This window comes from Theropithecus gelada, chromosome 4 (assembly GCF_003255815.1).
Source record: "Theropithecus gelada isolate Dixy chromosome 4, Tgel_1.0, whole genome shotgun sequence".
Lineage (NCBI taxonomy): Eukaryota > Metazoa > Chordata > Mammalia > Primates > Cercopithecidae > Theropithecus > Theropithecus gelada.
In genome coordinates this window covers 55,801,301-55,819,725 of record NC_037671.1, presented here as the reverse complement: position 1 = coordinate 55,819,725, position 18,425 = coordinate 55,801,301, and the positions used below count along the sequence as shown (strand labels likewise).

The 18,425-nt window shown below is 39.2% G+C and overlaps 1 protein-coding gene across 1 annotated transcript; it reads left to right on the top strand.

Moving 5' to 3' along the window:
* The first annotated feature begins 302 nt into the window (after nt 1-302).
* Nucleotides 303-18,192, top strand: KLHL31 (kelch like family member 31). The gene is made up of 3 exons (XM_025383426.1): nt 303-404; nt 10,800-12,004; nt 13,767-18,192. The coding sequence occupies exons 2-3, from the start codon at nt 10,833-10,835 to the stop codon at nt 14,497-14,499; spliced, it is 1,905 nt and encodes a 634-aa protein (XP_025239211.1). The 5' UTR covers nt 303-404; nt 10,800-10,832; the 3' UTR covers nt 14,500-18,192.
* The last annotated feature ends 233 nt before the right edge of the window (nt 18,193-18,425 follow it).

The window sequence follows — 18,425 nt, the reverse complement described above, 5'->3', positions numbered from 1 at the left end:
CCTCTCACACAGGTTGATTGAGCTCTTGACTTTCTTTCTTTCTTTCCTTCTTTTTTTTTTTTATTTTTGAACAGCCGGTCAGGTCAAGAAACCCAATCCCTCTCCACCAACCGGAGCCCCGCCCCCTGCCCCCGGCTGGCCCGGAGAGTTGAAGGCCAAAGACGGCGAGGAGGGCGCTCGCTGCTGTGCTCCCGGCCAAAGCGCAGGCTCGGCCTGCCTTATCCAGTGGGACGGCAAAGGGTCACTCTAAAAATTGCTGCAGTCGGGTCTTGTCAGGTGGCTGCTGGTGGCTCCCCACTGGATTTTCCTTCTCCCTCTCTCTGTCTCCACAGATCCCTTCCCAAGAGGAGTCTCCTGCTAAAACTTCATCATCTCCAGTTGACCTGCCACTTCACCCAAGGAGGGTAAGGAGCTGGGACCAGAGTCTCCAATTCCTGCCTTCTAGATCCTGGGGTGTGTGTGGATGTGTGGGTGGGAGACGGTGGGCTGAGGGTTTGTGGTTGTAGAGCTATTTCACTGAAGGGAGTCTACAGCTGGGTCAGGTGGTTCATGTCCCTAATCTGAAGTTGGGAGATAGAAAACATTTTTTTGAAATCTGAGAAATGTAGTGTGTTAGGAGAATGTCACAGTAACAGAAATGCATGACAGCGATGCGCTATAAACGTAAAACCACCTGTAATTTCTCACAAAAATTCTAAATCTCTAAAGCTTAAGATATATTTTTCTTTCACTACTTTATAGAGAAGGAGAAGGAGAGAAAATTCTTAGGCTTTGTTCACAAAGTTTAGAATTCTATCTTTATTTTTATCAAGAATCATTTTAACATTTGGTACTGATCAGTTTGGATAAAATGTTACCAGTTTTAACTAAATCTGTAGCACAGATATCGGACAACTCTGAATTCCCAGAAATATAACCTATTGACAAAATGGAAATATCCTTTCTGGAAAAAAAAAAATTGTTGTTTGGCTAAAAAATAGGTATTTGTCTTAAATGTGCACATGTCATTATGCTGACATATATTTTATATTTAAAATCACGTTGGAAGTGTCATGGTAAAGTGGAAACCACCCCCCACCCCCATCACCCCGAAGCTGGACTTAAAATGGCAAGCGACAGAAGCCAGGAGGGTTGCTATTCCTGGAGGTAGGGCTGATGAGCCCCGACAGATGCAGTGATAGGAATGTGGCCAGGACAGGGAGCAGGAGCAGCTGATTCGCCCCTTTGGCAAAAAGACATTCTGGGATCCCAGTTCATACTGGCATGAGAGTGACAGTGACACTTTAGCACACATGGCTTTTCAGCTTGCCCTGTTGTGGACGCTCTCCCAGGAAGCACGGGTGCAGGGCAGTGGGAAGGAAAATGTTCTCAAATATGAAGTAACAACTCTTTTCTGTAACCAGTTCTGGGGGCCTTCTTCTGGGATCAGTTGGGGCCAGGAAGAATTTAAGTGCCATGCTTTCACATGGACTTGCCCACTTACAGACAAGGGTCCAATTATGTGCCAGAGCTTGGCAGCATTATTCTCAGTCCAGTCATTTTGGATCTACTTCGGATTATGGATCTCATGAAAATGCAGAGCCCACTATGTGGAAAGTACACATAAACATATGCATACAGTATGTTTCAGACTATCCCATAGGACTCATGGACTCACCTGATACCCAACCCAGATCAGGAATGCCAGGTACAAGTCAGATCATCCAGCTACATTTAAATTGCAGGTAAGCTACAAATCAACTTTTAGTATAAGTATGTCCCCAACACTGCCTGGGACGTACCTATACTAAAATATGATTCATAGTTTATCTGAAATTCATATGTAACTTGACATCTTGTATTTTTATTTGTTAAATCCAGCTGTTCAGACCCAGACATATAGATCCCATGTAAAGAAACCTTGTCTCAGTCAGTTCATCCCTATCTGATAATGAGTAGATTCTAGAGATATGGAAGGCCATATTAAAGGGACATTTGATGTAGGAACAGATTTTGACAATTCTGACAGCGAAAGTCAGCTGTGTATTCATAACTCTCTGTAAAATTATAGAAGCAAAAGTAATGCATCTCCTTGTTTGACAGATGATTAAACTGAAATCCTGATAGGTTGGACGTTCTGACATAGGTCTATCAAGCGGTTAGAGCAGAATGAACACCAAAACCCAATTTTCAGTTCTATGATGATTAAAAACTCAATTTCTAACCTCCTCTCCCTCCAACACACAAAATACTAGGAAAGAAAAAGAGCCATTTTACTAAAGTTTTCAACAAAACCTAAACAAAAACTTTTGTACTGTGTCCTTGTGTCCTATATCCAGCCTTAGAGAATAGAATTGTAGTTAACTTTGTGCATACAGTTTGTATTCTTTATAGATAAAGTTAGGCACAGCCTCTAGCTAAGTGGAACCATATGAAATTGAAAGTATTTGCTTTTAAACAAAAAAATGATAATTTCATATTCAATCTGATACTTGTAAAGGAAGTGCTTGATTATCTGATAAACAGAGTCATGCAAGCCCTCCTTGTCCCTATTTATTTGGCTTACCTAACCTATTGGATTTTCACATTCTTACTGCCCTTGATAGGATAAAGAAATCCACAGGATCGATGTGTCCCCAAACAAATTTATTTTACATTCAAAAAGGTAACTTTTTTATTCCAGTATTTGGAACCAGAACGAACCATTTCATGTTCTCCGTATCAAAATTTTAATTTTATAAACACCAGCTATACCTTGCACTGTCTCTATCCTCCCATGGTAGAAAAAGCTAACTTTTAACCTACTACAGTTTTTATTCTACCCTGGATTTAAAGAAGACAATATAGGGGGCCAGGGTTTCCATGGGTTTGAATTTTTGCCCCAGCACACACTGCACACTTACTTATGTGATCTTGGACAAATCTTTTTTACTCTTTCTGATTCTTAATTTCTTCATTTGTAAAATGAACATAATATAACCTAACTTTTAGGATATCTGTAATATTTAAATTTAAAAACCAAAATTATGTAAAGTACTTAACATACCTTACAGGGCCCAGCATGTAGTATACTCTCAATTAATAAACACTAGCTATATAGCTGGTTTTTTAGATGAAAATGGAGTTATCAATTTACAGTAAATACATAACACAGATTCCTGCTTGGTGATGGATATTTAAGAATTAATATACTTAAATTTGGCAAATAGAAAAGATGATGAAAAATGTGATGATTTACGTAATTCTGCCCAGCTGCTTATCAGGTGTTGAATACATGGCACTAGAAATGGCCCAAGAGCCAGGATCTGCAGTGGGCATGGGGAGGGGAGTGTGGAATTGCCTCTCTGTTACCCTTCTGCCCAGTTTTTAATGGGCAGCTCTTCCAGGGTAGTCAAGAGGCTGCTCTACGTGATAGCAGATAGAGCAGAGGGAGAGAGACTGTGGAGTCCATAGCAAGGGAAGGTGAATTCTCTGGGCTTCCTCCACAGAATGAAAGGATAACTCCAGTAGCGTAGGGACCCTTCTACAACCCTCTGCATCCTGTGCAAAGTCTTTTCTTTGACCCAAAAAGGGAAGGGACTGGCAGTGCCTCCAAATAGCTGTTCATCCCATTACACAACCTCAGCTGCTGTGGCTAAACCTGCTCCTCCTTCCAGAATTCCTACTATGGTAGGAATAGTGTGAAAAGTGCAAGCCACCAACAGTCCTGGCAGAAGCTTGTAAAGTTCTTCCTCCCTTTGATCCCAAAAGGCAATGTGTTAGAGCCCCCCTTAGGTAGCCAGGGAGAACCAAGCCTGCTGTGGTTTAGGAAAAATGGAGAAACGGCCTTCACACTCTCCCAGCCACGGGCAGTTTAGCAAAGATGCATGCCTTTCCATGCAGACCATAATCCGAGTCAAAGCCCTCCCTAGGGTATAGTAATCACATCCTGGCTGATGGCCCTGGCTACCAAGCTTGGGCCCTGGCTACCCAGCTTGGGAAGCCCTGAGCAGCTGACAACAAGATATTCACTCTGTTAAAAAGGAAAGAAAGAGAGAGAGCTTAAAAATAAATAAAAAAAAAAGAGTAAGTAAAACCCTCATCCAACTTTGCAAAGTTAAAGTATTAATTGAATCAAAAAGAATGGAATGTTTCAAAATGTATTGCTCAACATGTAAGTTATACTCTACATATGAACACATACATGTAACTCATTTTTGTAACACCTCTTCCTCACAGCCACATTTTTACTGTCATTGTGACCCTCATTGATGACCTAGGAGTGCACAGTGAACATTGGTAACATTGTAGGAAAAAACAGTGAGAGTTCCTGTAGGAATTGCTCTGACTACATGTCCACATGTGACCTGGTTACTGGATAATATGTTTTTAAAAATACTCAATTTTTTCCCAGTCATCTATTAGCCCATATCATCAGCCTCGAAGCCCAGCACTATGACCAAATTAGTAAAAGGAAGTAAATTAAATCGTTCCACTTTCCTTTCCTGTGCAAATATATTACTTTGCTGGCCTTTGATGACTTCTTTCCTTGAAGATTGCCCTTGCTCTTAACTTAAACATGATTGTGGAAAAATCCTGGTTCATCAAGTGGTGTGCTGTGTGTTTAGGCAGGTGTGTGTGTGTTTGCACCCAGTGTGACGTGCGTTGTGTCTGTACCCAGAAAGGCTCCAATGTGAGGGGCCTGGAGAGTTTGTTAAAGCCTTTCCTGTATGCCCCATGAGAACTTAGCCTCTGATTTCTGATCCCCCATAAAGAGGGAGCTAGTCTTTTCTGTAACAGGGCCTGCAGCACAAGATGGGGCTTATTAATTATCAGTTGACCACAGTTCTCCTCAAGTTGAGAAAAGCAGTGGCTTTGGGAGATGCAGGAGCAGGGCCACAGGCAGAGCATTTGTTAGGACATAGGAACAAATGAACAACTCTGCAGCCCTGAAGTCAACATCAGAGCTTTGCTCAGCTTCAAAGCAATGATCCTGATCCTCTGGTTCCTCTGAAGGATCCGCAGCAGTGTCCTTATTGGAGGAGCATGGCACAGAGTGAGAACACTTGGGTGGGTGGGCAGACAACCTTACCTATGAGTTACAGACCCGGCAATGAGATATCATGGTAGCTCTAAAGAAAGACTGAATTTATGAGTATAGATAGGAAAATCTGGCCACAAGAAAGTTGCTTGCAGGCTTTGATTTCAACGGTTTCTTTTCTTGAGACAAAGTCTCACTTTGTTGCCCAGGCTAGAGTGCAGTGGTGCAATACTGGCTCACTACAACCTCTGTTGTCTCCCAGGTTCAAGTGATTCTCTTGCCTCAGCCTCCCGAGTAGCTGGGATTACAGGCGCGCATCACCAGGTCCAGCTAATTTTTGTATTTTTGGTAGAGACAGGGTTTCGCCATGTTGGCCAGGCTGGTCTTGAACTCCTGGCCTCAGATGATTCACCCACCTCGGCCTCCTAAAGTGCTGGGATTACAGGAGTGAGCCATGGCACCCAGCATGACTTCAAGTTTCTTAAATGGTCTACTGCCTGTTCCTCTCCTTCTCCCCACTTTGGAGAAAGCTAAGTAAGCCAGTTACCTCTAAAAAGTGATTTCACAGGCTCTAAAGGACTTCTTTTAATAAAAAAAAATATAAATACATATGTGTGTGCATGTGTGTATCTATCTATACGTTTTCAGTAACGTTATAGATTACCTGAACAACATTATCAATTGCCCTGATTATAATGTTCTATTTATAGACCATTATACCCAACAATTGCAGAATACAAATTCTTCTGAAATGTATGTGGTATATTCAGCAAGTCAGTACATATATATGAATATATGTATTCTACAAAGGCTACTCTGATAGAAATTTGTATGTGAGTCATAGAAGGACACTTATTTATAAAACAAAAACCATGCATATCTGAGAAAAAGAGTAGATCTGCCCATTAACTGGTTAGCTTGGATTGATTTGTCAGACTAGCTAATGTATTACCCAGAGGGGTCTTAGAGAAATAGGACAAGGGCAAGAGAATATAAAGAAAAAGAAGGGCATGGAAGTTCCCGTGAGTGGAACAGGCCAGGGCTGGGTCAACAGTGGGAACACCAGGAGTAGCATGAAGGTCAGGCAATGGAGGAAAGAGAAGCCATCAATAGGAAGTAAGAGAAAGAAAATGGAGAGAGAGCAAGCTTTTACTGATTTCACTATTTCATCTAGCCTCACGTTGCGCTCTCTCTTCCTGGAGATTTCTTAGTCCTTCCGGACTGTATATGAATTTATCAGGTTCAAGCCTTCTTGGCATCCAACCTCCTATATGTATTGACCGAACATTACTTGCCCAACTATCTCCCTCATGACCTCAGCCATCTCTGAATGCATGTGACAGGCTGAGTCACGCCTCCCTGCTGCAACTTGAAACATTTCCTGTACTTCTAATAACCTTCTCCCTCCTATACATGCTGCTCTTTAAAACCCTTCAGTTACCAAGACCCAACAAGATTCGTGTTATCTGCAAAACCTGCCATTCTAACACCACCCCACCACAATAGTCCTTTTTATTTGAATCCTTAAATCCAGATACACAATCTGTTCCATGTACTCTGTTGTTTTGCTCACCTAACCTATAACCAAATGCCCCAAGTTTTCTGAACTTTTGGGGTTAGCCCGACCTATCAAAATGAAAAACTATTTCTCAGGTTGTGTATTTGCATGTATTCCCTTTCTCTCCCTGGCGTTTTTTAAAAATCTCATAGAAATATTTACATGTTCCAGAACTCTTCCCTTGGTTGCTGTTTGCCACTTCTTTTCTGAGTCACTATGTGACTGTTCCATATTGCCTCCTGCTCCTCACGACTGCTTGTCCATGATGTGGTGGCTTTCTCTGATTCACTTCACTCTAAAGCTTAAACAGGCTCCTTTCTTTATTCCCAAAGACAACTAACATAGGCTATTGCTTGTCATGAAAATGGTTCAAATTTTTTGAGCATTCACTTTTTGTCAGGTACTCTGCAAAATGCTGTTACAGACATTTCCTCATTAGGCGTTCATTGACAACCCTAGAGGCAGGCACTATTATTATCTTCTCTTAAGAAATAAGTCAATGGAGACTGTAAGAGGCTACGTAATCTATCAGGCTAGGTAATCTATCAAAAGTTACACGGCAGATAAGTAGTAAAATTGGTATTTATGTTATATTTTCATTGTCATTCTATTTGAAATATTATCAAAATTTCTCCTGTGATTTCTTTTTTGACTCATGGATAATGTAAAAGGAAATTGTTTAATTTTCAAATATTGAAAATTAAATGGTTTTCCTAGACAACTTATTGTTATTAATTTCTAATTTAATTCCATTTGGATCAGAAAGTATGCTAAAATATTAAGATCTCTCTGTAAATATTATGTGTATATCAAACAAATTGAAATAGCCAAATAGCTACTGCCCTGAGCTTCTCTGAGTCCCTCCCACCCTTCCACCCTCTCCTGGGTCTATTACCTAGTAACTGAAGAATTACACAGTGTACCCTAGGGAGTCACTGGGACCCAGGTCCAGCACTGTGGCCTGAATCCATTCTGGTTAGTAGATGTCCTGTTTTATCAGTAATCAATATTTTAAATATGACCCTTACATGCTACTTATGAAACAACATCTTAATGATGGGTAACAGAATATTTAGCATTTCAGTTTGAGGCACTCAGATTACTCCTCAGACTCAGGATTTCCTCTAAACAATGAGCATTTACAAATTCTGTATCTATATGAATAACAAAAAATGGGCCACAGGAGTTCTTCCAGGAACACAGACAGGACTTTCCCCCCTAAATTTACTCTGCTATGCTTACCTAGCTCCTTATTAATATTTTACATTTGCCATGTCTTGTCTCTCTAATATAAGTTACATCTTATACTGCTCCATCGTTCCCAGCACTGTGCTGCCCACACCAAGATGGATATCTGATAACCGCTTGCTGACAAATATTCAAAAGTTTCTCCCAGAAAGTCCAACAAGGAGACACTCAACACATAAATTAATGCATTTGAACATTAAAATGATAGTGGGTTCATAATCTATTTTCACAAGGTAAGGACGCATTTTGCATTGTTTGCAAAAAAAAGAATGAAGGGTATATGTGCTATAGTCTTGTAAAAAATATAAATGTGAATATGATAACTGAAGCTTAAAGAAGAAAACAAAAGCCCTGGAAAAGAAATAGACCATCTCTATTTTCTGCCTACCTGCTACTCTTCTTCTGCATGGATAGGAACAGGAGCAAATACAATAGAAGGGCTACAAAATTACTTTAACACCTACACCACCCATCAAATTGATAACCCTTCAAGGAGAGCCAAAGCTGAGTTTTACCCCTCAGGATAAAATTACAGTGGGATTTAAAACACATACCACCCCTCCCCTCCCACATACACACACACACAACAAAAACAAAAAATTGTAAACCACCTAAATACATAGATGCTTATCAACAGGATAATAGTTGAACAATGTATGATATACCCTTACTATGTGTAACTATGCACTGATTTTAAGGAATGAGGTGGATTTATACATGTACTGCTATGGAAAGATGTACATGAGTTACTGCTAGTGAAAAGAGAAAATTGTTGAATAATTAGCATAAACCTGTTTTGATATAAATTTTCCATAGTGTTATGTTGGAGCTGGCTTACACTGGCTCACAAGAGCTGATTGTTGAATTTTCAAAAATTTGGCAAGCTGATTGTTAAGCAGTTGATAGCTTGAAATCAGCCATGATGAGTGTATTTGCACCAAAGAAATCATCAGATTAGGCTGGCCAACGCGGCTCATGCCTGTAATCCTAGCACTTTGGGAGGCCAAGACAGGTGGATTGCTTGAGCCCAGGAGTTTGAGATCAGCCTGGGCAACATGGTGAAACCCATTCTCTTAAAAAAAAAAATACAAAAAAACATAGGCAGGCATAGTGGCATGTACCTGTAGCCCTAGCTATTCAGGAGGCTGAGGTGGGAGGATTGCTTGAGTCCTGAAAGTCAAGGCTGCAGTAAGCCAAAATCACACCACTGCACTCTAGCCTGGGTGATAGAATGAGACCCTATCTCAAAAACCAAAAGGTTAAAAATACTTGTTTTCCCAGTCTGTTGCTTGCCTTTTAAAGAGTCAGTTTTGTTTCATGTTTTTATTTTTCTATATTCCGATATTTCAGTCTTTCCTTTTATGGCTTCTGGATTTTGTGTCAGCTGAGAAGGGCCTTCCCTACCCTAAGATGTAAAAACAAAAACAAAAACAAGATCCCTAGCTTGTTCTGATTGATGTAAGTTTGTGTATGTGTATATGTTACTTAGATATTTAATTCATCTGGAAGTTATTTTAGTGAATATATAGAGTAGGAAATCAGTTGACCTAATACTATCATTACAAGTTCTTGCCCATTGATTTTTTAAGTGCCACATTTATCCTAATATATATACTCACACACATACACTATATAAATATATAAATATGCACACACATATATACTGTATATATCTATACACACATACACACATATACGGGTTTCCACCCTTTATTTTGTTCTGGTGAGTTTATAGGTTTCGACCTCTTATCTTATTCCACTGAATTTCTTTTTATTCCTTATCCAAAATTTTTAGTTCCTCTAATTTTTTTACATCTGGTAAGAATTCCTTTATTTTTAAACAATATTCCTAGATGTTCTTTTATACTCACTCCCTCAGTTAAACTCTGAAATAATTTTATTAATTTCCAAAAAGAAAAAATATAGAGGTAGCAATTAAAATTTCACTGAATTGACATCCATCTCTTCATATAGGACTCTAGAGTCCCTCTCTGTTAAATCCTCTGGCAAAATCTGATAGTACTTATCATACGTGTCTCACTAAATTCGAGTCAAGTATGTATATCTCTTAAAATATAACAGGTTTCATTGCTACTGCAAATAAAATAATCTTTTGATAATATTTTCTACATTTCATATGGATTCCTGAATTTTAGTATTTTACTGAGGAAAATCTTTGGAGTGTTTATAATTCACTTTTTCATGAGAGTAAACTAAACCCTTTAAATGATAATTAACTACTATTCTACTGTATAGCTCAATCAGAAAATGTTGGCTGGGTACAGTGGCTCACATCTGTAATCTCAACACTTTGGGAGGTGGAGGCGGGCAGATCACCTGAGGCCAGGAGTTCGAGACCAGCCTAGCCAACATGGTGAAAACCCATCTCTACTAAAAATACAAAAATTACCTGGGCATGGTGGCACACACCTGTAGTCCCAGCTACTTGGGAGGCTGAGGCAGGAGAATCGCTTGAACCTGAGAGGCAGAGGTTGCAGTGAGCTGAGATCATGCCACTGCACTCCAGCCTGGCCAACAGAGAGAGGCTCTGTCTAAAAAAAAAAAAAAAAAAAAAGAAAGAAAGAAAGAAAGAAAGAAAGAAAGAAAGAAAGAAAGAAAGAAAGGAAGGAAGGAAGGAAGGAAGGAAGGAAGGAAGGAAGGAAGGAAGGAAGGAAGGAAGGAAGGAGAAAAAAAGAAAGAAAAAAAAAGAAAGAAAACGTGGTCACTTTTTCTGTATAATTACCTGGCAATACAGTTATGGAGAGATATCATTTGATAACATAAATCTTCCTAGAATTGTCTTCAATGCTTCATGCTGAAGTAACCTATCTGTAAAATGTGCATCTAGTTTAATATGTCTTTAAATCTATTTTTTAAAATTAATCTATTTTATGCCATGAAAACTATTATCTTATGAAAAGGTTTCTCAGTGTAGTATTTCAAAGTCTAAAGCACAATTAAAATAAAACTATGCCTTTTTTTCCTTTTTTTTAGCAAGCTCTTGCCTGTGACAGTGTATTTGCCAACATGGCACCCAAAAAGAAGATTGCCAAAAAGAACAAAGGAGATATCAATGAGATGACTATAATCGTAGAAGATAGCCCCCTAAACAAACTGAATGCTTTGAATGGGCTCCTAGAGGGAGGCAATGGCCTTAGCTGCATTTCCTCTGAACTAACAGATGCTTCTTATGGCCCCAACCTCTTGGAAGGTTTAAGTAAAATGCGGCAGGAGAACTTCCTATGTGACTTAGTCATTGGTACCAAAACCAAATCCTTTGACGTTCATAAGTCAGTGATGGCTTCATGCAGTGAGTATTTTTACAACATCCTGAAAAAAGACCCATCAACTCGGAGGGTGGATCTCAATGATATCTCACCACTAGGCCTGGCCACTGTCATTGCTTATGCCTACACTGGAAAGCTCACTCTCTCCTTGTATACAATAGGAAGCATTATTTCTGCCGCTGTTTATCTTCAGATCCATACTCTTGTAAAGATGTGCAGTGATTTTCTGATACGGGAGATGAGTGTTGAGAACTGCATGTATGTTGTTAATATTGCTGAAACATACTCCCTAAAAAATGCAAAAGCAGCAGCCCAGAAATTTATTCGGGATAACTTCCTTGAATTTGCAGAATCGGATCAGTTTATGAAACTTACATTTGAACAAATTAATGAACTTCTTATAGATGATGACTTACAGTTGCCTTCTGAGATAGTAGCATTCCAGATTGCAATGAAATGGTTAGAATTTGACCAAAAGAGAGTAAAATACGCTGCAGATCTTTTGAGCAATATTCGCTTTGGTACCATCTCTGCACAAGACCTGGTCAATTATGTTCAATCCGTCCCAAGAATGATGCAAGATGCTGATTGTCACAAACTTCTTGTAGATGCTATGAACTACCACTTGCTTCCATATCATCAAAACACATTACAATCTAGGCGAACAAGAATCCGAGGCGGCTGCCGAGTCCTCGTCACCGTTGGGGGACGCCCAGGCCTTACTGAGAAGTCCCTTAGCAGAGACATTTTGTATAGAGACCCTGAAAATGGGTGGAGCAAGCTTACAGAAATGCCAGCCAAAAGTTTTAATCAGTGTGTGGCTGTGATGGATGGATTTCTTTATGTAGCCGGTGGTGAAGACCAGAATGATGCAAGAAATCAAGCCAAGCATGCAGTCAGCAATTTCTGCAGGTACTTGATCTTTTATTAGGAACTGAAATGGTTCAATATTATAGGGAAATAGCCCTAACATAGAAATAAATTAATCTTGCTTATTAGCTTAGTCCATTGGCTTAGTAAATCAAAAATAATAGTAATGCCACCTTACGTATGTTCAGCACTTTATATTACATAAAGTGCATTCATATACATTTTGCACTATAGATTCCTGAAGCAAGCCTGTGAGGTGGGCGGGGAAGAGATAATTATTCTGATTTTACATATGAGAAACCTGATACCCAGAGAAGTTATAACACCAGTAAGCAGCAATTCACATTTACTCATTTCTAGTTGGGTACTCTTCACAATATACTGATTTTTGATAGAAATTAGGTACAAATTTAGTTTTTAACACTAAGTAGTAAGAAAGAATAGAATAAAACAAAATTTATTTTAAGTGACTACTACTGACAACTGTCAAATTCATAATTGGCAAATAGAATGAGATCACTAAAACTGTGGCAGCTAATTCTTTTGAAATACTTATTTGAAAACCGAATAACAGAAAATGTGTCAATATTGTTGACACATATAGAAAAGGGTAAAAGAGTAAAACACATCCTTCAGAAAAATGGAATTCAAATGCCATATTGTTTTATATATTTATGATTAAAAATTAAACTTCCATTTATATGAAATGTTCAGAAAATCATGCTTATATCATGGTAGTAGTATGAAGTCAAACATAACTAATGAGCAAGATCTGAAAATTTGTGTAGCATTTCATGAAAAATATTCTTTATTATTCCATTATGTGTGTATGCATTGAAAAGAACACAATTAACTGATTTTCAGTGTTTAATTTGTAACTATAGTTAAGTTTAATCTTAACTATAGGACAAAGTTACATGGGACAAAGACGAACATCAGACTGAAGGAGTGAGTTCTGTATTTACAATATTTCTGAACTATGTCAACAGGAAAGCATCAGTTCACTATGCTTATTTTCCTCCTGCTGAAAAGACACCTATTAGTACTCAAGTCGCTTTTTGAGGTATTGATTTCAGTGCTTATACATGGATAGTTCCAAGCACTGAAAATATATATATATATTTATCCTTAAACTAAAAAGTCTTCTCTACCAATAAGTGCTGGAAAATAGAAAAGTATCCAAAGTTAAGCCTTTGATGATGCTTTTAGACATGAGTTCCATTGCTCTCAGTCTAACAGACAGGAGAAGACTTTGTTGAGTGGCTTGGGCTTTACTGTCGCAATGGCCAAGAGAGGTGTAGAAATAAGGGGTTTGCGAGAAATTGAGAAATCCAATCAGTCAATTCGTATCTTAAACAGTGAGAGGGAGCTGGGAATGGTTGGCATCTGAAGATATGCAGAATTGACTTTAATATGGTGTTGCCCTCCTCTGATCACCACAAATGCCCAGTATCCCCCATGTGCACATCTCATAAATCCCGCTGTATGTAGATATTTGAATATAGAAGAAATGGGGGCTGAAAGCTCAGTCTCTGTGGGCTCTTCTCCAAGCGGCCCCATAAAGGGAGTGCTTATAAACGGAGGAAAGGCGGGGGCGAGGGGTACTCAATGCCTGCTTTGTCTTTAGCAAGTGTCACACATTTTTACTGGCTGAGAGAGAAACGCCAGCCTCCAGGTGAGGAGCTGGACCAGGTCCTCGCCTCCTTGCAGGGGTAGTGTCAGGCTTCCCACTATGGTTTGCGGAGTAACATGGGGTCCCCAGCTGCCGTCGACAAAGCTGTTACACCTTCTCTGTCATTTCCAGATACGATCCCCGCTTCAACACCTGGATACACCTGGCCAGCATGAACCAGAAGCGCACGCACTTCAGCCTGAGCGTGTTCAACGGGCTCCTGTACGCCGCGGGCGGCCGCAACGCAGAAGGAAGCCTGGCCTCTCTGGAGTGCTACGTGCCCTCCACCAATCAGTGGCAGCCGAAGACGCCCCTGGAGGTGGCGCGCTGCTGCCACGCCAGTGCGGTCGCCGACGGCCGCGTGCTGGTGACCGGAGGCTACATCGCCAACGCATACTCGCGCTCTGTGTGCGCCTATGACCCGGCCAGCGACTTGTGGCAGGAGCTGCCGAGCCTGAGCACACCCAGGGGCTGGCACTGCGCAGTCACGCTGAGCGACAGAGTGTACGTGATGGGCGGCAGCCAGCTAGGGCCGCGCGGGGAGCGCGTGGACGTGCTCACCGTGGAGTGCTACAGCCCCGCGACAGGTCAGTGGAGCTACGCGGCGCCGCTGCAGGTGGGAGTGAGCACCGCGGGCGTCTCGGCCCTGCACGGCCGCGCCTACCTGGTCGGGGGCTGGAACGAGGGCGAGAAGAAGTACAAGAAGTGCATCCAGTGCTTCAGCCCCGAGCTCAACGAGTGGATGGAGGACGACGAGCTACCCGAGGCCACCGTCGGCGTGTCCTGCTGCACCCTCTCGATGCCCAACAACGTGACTCGGGAATCCCGGGCCAGTTCGGTATCTTCTGTGCCAGTCAGTATCTGAGCCCAGGTAGATGCAGGGACGCAGAAAGAATACCTTATTTATTCATAGAGCCACGTGGTTAACCTCTGAGTTCGCGAAAAGGAAAATATTTAACATTTACTACACTGATTGTATTGTAAAATATGTCGAGGCACATGTCCTGATGGCTTTAAATTCCTGGTATGGCATAATCTACCTCTTTTTTTTTTTTTTTTTTTAAATCAAAATACAGGGCCATGGCCAACAAAAGAAACAATTTATTTCAGCGGCCACTGGGTGGCAGACGGAATTCGTTATAGGCACTGTTCCAAGGCGGCATGTTTCCTAAATGTATAGCGGTTACACCCACATTTGAGATTTTTTCCTCTACACTTTAGTACACTTGAGGTTTATGTAAGTGATTTCATGTTCAAAAGTTTATTTTCCTCTCTCTCTTTTTTCTTTAGGAAGTTGAAGATATTCATATAGATTTTATTTAAAAATGGAAATTGTCGATCTACGTAGACTTGATTTAATTCTCTATTTCAACACAATTTTTCCCCCAAATGTGATTGAGTAAAGGATTTTGAAAGATATCCCATGACAACGTAATAAAGCTTAAAACAAGATCTGACCGAAAAGGAATAGGGATTCCACCCAGGGACCGTAAAGTTGATAACCTTTGCGTTAGCGGACATTTCTCTTTTTCCATGCCTCAGGCCCCAGTTTATTTTCTACCATAAAATCCTGCTGTCAATCAAGGAATTGATTTGAGTCATTTAATTTATAATGTAAATTTAAGTCATGTGGTTGTTTCAACCAGAAGGATTTGCATTTTATCCCTTGTCCTCTGTTAAAGAAGAATTTCACATACCCTGGGAGCCTTACCCTCACCGTAAAAGCTACACCAACCTGGTTAAAGGCAACCTTGGCCCTAATGTATGCCCTGCAAAGATCACCAAATAAAACTATGTCCCTAAGGACCGTTAGCTTGAAGCTTAGAGAGCCTGAAGTTTATACAACTAATAATAATAATTTTATTTGCCCCAATCTTTTGTAAGACAAGAATGAAAGAAACATTTGGAATTTGCAGATTTGGTAGTAACTGGATGAACGGGTTCTCCTGTTGATAAATGCCATTGTTTCCCATTTCATATGGATCCCCCTGATTTCTTAAGTAAAAATCAAACACTCATCTCACATATATAAAAATATATGCTCATTCTGTCCTATTTTTATTAATCTCATCTGCTCCAAATTAGCTTTGGATTTATAATCAAAGTATATCCACTTGATAGCATTTTTCTTATATGTTTGCCAAGTTTTGAGGAAAGGGAATGACTGTAGTAAATGATACATATTTTCCTTTTTTATAATTTATCAATTTATTCTTTGACAGTTTATTTGTTTTGGAGAGGAAGTGGCCTATCAATTATGGGTTATGTGCAATTGGATTTTGAAAAATAAAACAAGCTATTTAGGAATTGAACATGAGTTATATGGAAATATAATTTGGTTTTCATTCATCTCATCCTCTCCACTTTGTGTAGATAGGTTGTTGCTAGAGTTATGATATTTATTTCTAAAATATGTTATCTGAACTGTGAAAAGTGGTTCATATAGTACACTTTGTGGAACAATTTTATATCATTGCCCCTTATGAAAAGTTCAATCTCTGGGTATTTAATGATAACACTCAGGTAGGGGCTACAAACGCTGTAAATTAAGAACAAGACATTATTAATGTAAAAGCACTGGGCTGTTTCCTTATCCTACACAAAGACTCTTTTACCTTGGTGTATGTGGATATGGTATATTGCCTTGGTGTATGTCTATGTGTGTATACGCACACACTCATACAACTGAGAAGCCTATAGTATACGGTTAATTTTTAGAGAAAAGGTGTTTTATTGTGGACTACACATCATAAGTGGGTGAACAGATGTAATTCCTTGATGCACACTAATAGATGTGTTCCCATTGACATCTTGGAAGTATTGTATGAAAAGGAGGACCTAGGGCTTGAAATGAAATGAGAATCAATCAGTTGTAACATTACATGATGGAATAATGAGAAGAGATACTGAAACTAGAGGATTTTTCGTCTATCAAAGCTTGATAAAATAGATTGTGCGAAAACTTGGCAGTGGCTTTCTAGAGATGAAACTGGAGACATGTTAGAGCTGGATAAATCATTTAAAATTACTATTTAACTTATTTTCTTCATTGTTTATCTGAAAACTCAGAAAATCCACATATGTGAGCTTACCAGATTCTTAGGTACGTTGCTGTTCCATCTTCTGCTTCAACAGTTAGGAAAATAAAGACCAATATGAATTTGGAATGTTGGAATTTCTGACATACCACATTGGCGAGGAGTATGGAATGTAAGGATTGATGAAAGTTTCATATCCTGGAACATCTTGTATTGCCAATTGAAAGACATAAAAGTATGCAGAATCAAAATAATGTGTGTCCCCTTTCATGTGTAAGCGAAACATATTCTTTAAACCACCTATTGAAGCAGTTGCTGCTAGAAACCTAGTTTCTCCAGATTTCCCAAGTGGAAAATATTTAGTATGTTTTTAAGCTTACATTCAATTACTCTCCAGAATCTTAGGACCCAACCATATACTTCCTTTTATTTTTTATTAAAGAAAATGACTTGTTATTTTTGTAATGTCTGAGTCCTGTGATCAAATAAAAGCATCAGTTCAATGTATCAGAGAAATTGCATGTTACCCAGCAGCTGAAATAATAAAATTCAAGCTCTCTTTTTCCGAATGGGCCAGAGACCTGATGAGAAAGTCTGCAGGAAGCCAAACTTTAACGTAGTTTGTCCATTTTTAGTTAGGTTCTTGGTGCCAAATTGTCATCCCTGATGCATTAGTTGCTTTCGGTGCACTGAATGAATTTTATTTTTACTTCGTATGTTGTAAGAATGGTTTTGAATAGAAGGACAGTGATGGTACAGATTCGTATAATTTTAAAAGATGATTAGATGGTGGTGAAGTGTTATGAGTGAGGAGGTATAATTGATGCCATAAGAAAGTGAGTACTGAATGGTTCTATGATTTAAGGTAGAGCAGCAGTTGTAGTAAGTGTATTTTACAAATACACATGTAAATAGAAGTTTACCTGGAAATATGTATGTTCTAAAAGGTCAACTTTTTAATTTTATTTTTTTGATAGTTATCCTGGCCAAGTGTCTTCAGAACTCATCCAAGTTACTAGGCGAAAGAAACTAAAATCACCTCATTAATTTTTTTCCGTTAGTTACAACCAAATGAATTTATGTAATCTCTGAATGAGCTAGATCCCTATTCCAGCCACTGATGAATAGGTTCTCCAGCACAAGGCAGCATTAAAAGGAATTACTTTTCAGTATTTATTTTCATGCCAAAAAAACCTACAGCATAATTTTCCAAACAGTGCTCTATTGGTAATTATGAGAATTAAACACTCTAAAATATTAAAGATTTACCCTCCAGCACATTCGTTGGGTAAAGACCATTTAATTTGCCCTCTCAGGGAATTTGAAATAAATTATTTGTCTTGGATATTCTTTAAAAACTTTTTATTTATTCAGCAGATTTTGGCAAAAAAAAATTTCATTTGCTTAAAACATTCTGGTACTATGTAAGGAACAACAAACTAAAATGTATGCAGTGTTATTTTGTAATCTCATCACTATCAATAAAGCTGCATTCAATAAGACCTTAGTCAATTACTAAATATGGGCAGTTTTGAAATATCCTTTCTCTGATGATTGGGGTGTTTGTTTTTTTTTTTGTCTACTTAGTTTTCATGATGATTCACCTAGACAAAACAACAACAAATGACAAGTAATTGAAAAAATATTTCAACAGCTTGAAGACTAGTGAAAGAAAAAGGTATAAAACATCAATAGAGACTTGCTTTGTAACTCAGAGAAAAGCCCAACTCTGGTCTAGCTCAGCCCTGACTAT

Excerpts from the sequence above, each read along its gene's own strand:
- KLHL31 (XM_025383426.1), top strand. The coding sequence starts at position 10,833 with ATGGCACCCAAAAAGAAGATTGCCAAAAAGAACAAAGGAGATATCAAT. Across the intron at positions 12,005-13,766 it reads GCAGTCAGCAATTTCTGCAG|ATACGATCCCCGCTTCAACA; the intron begins GTACTTGATCTT and ends TGTCATTTCCAG.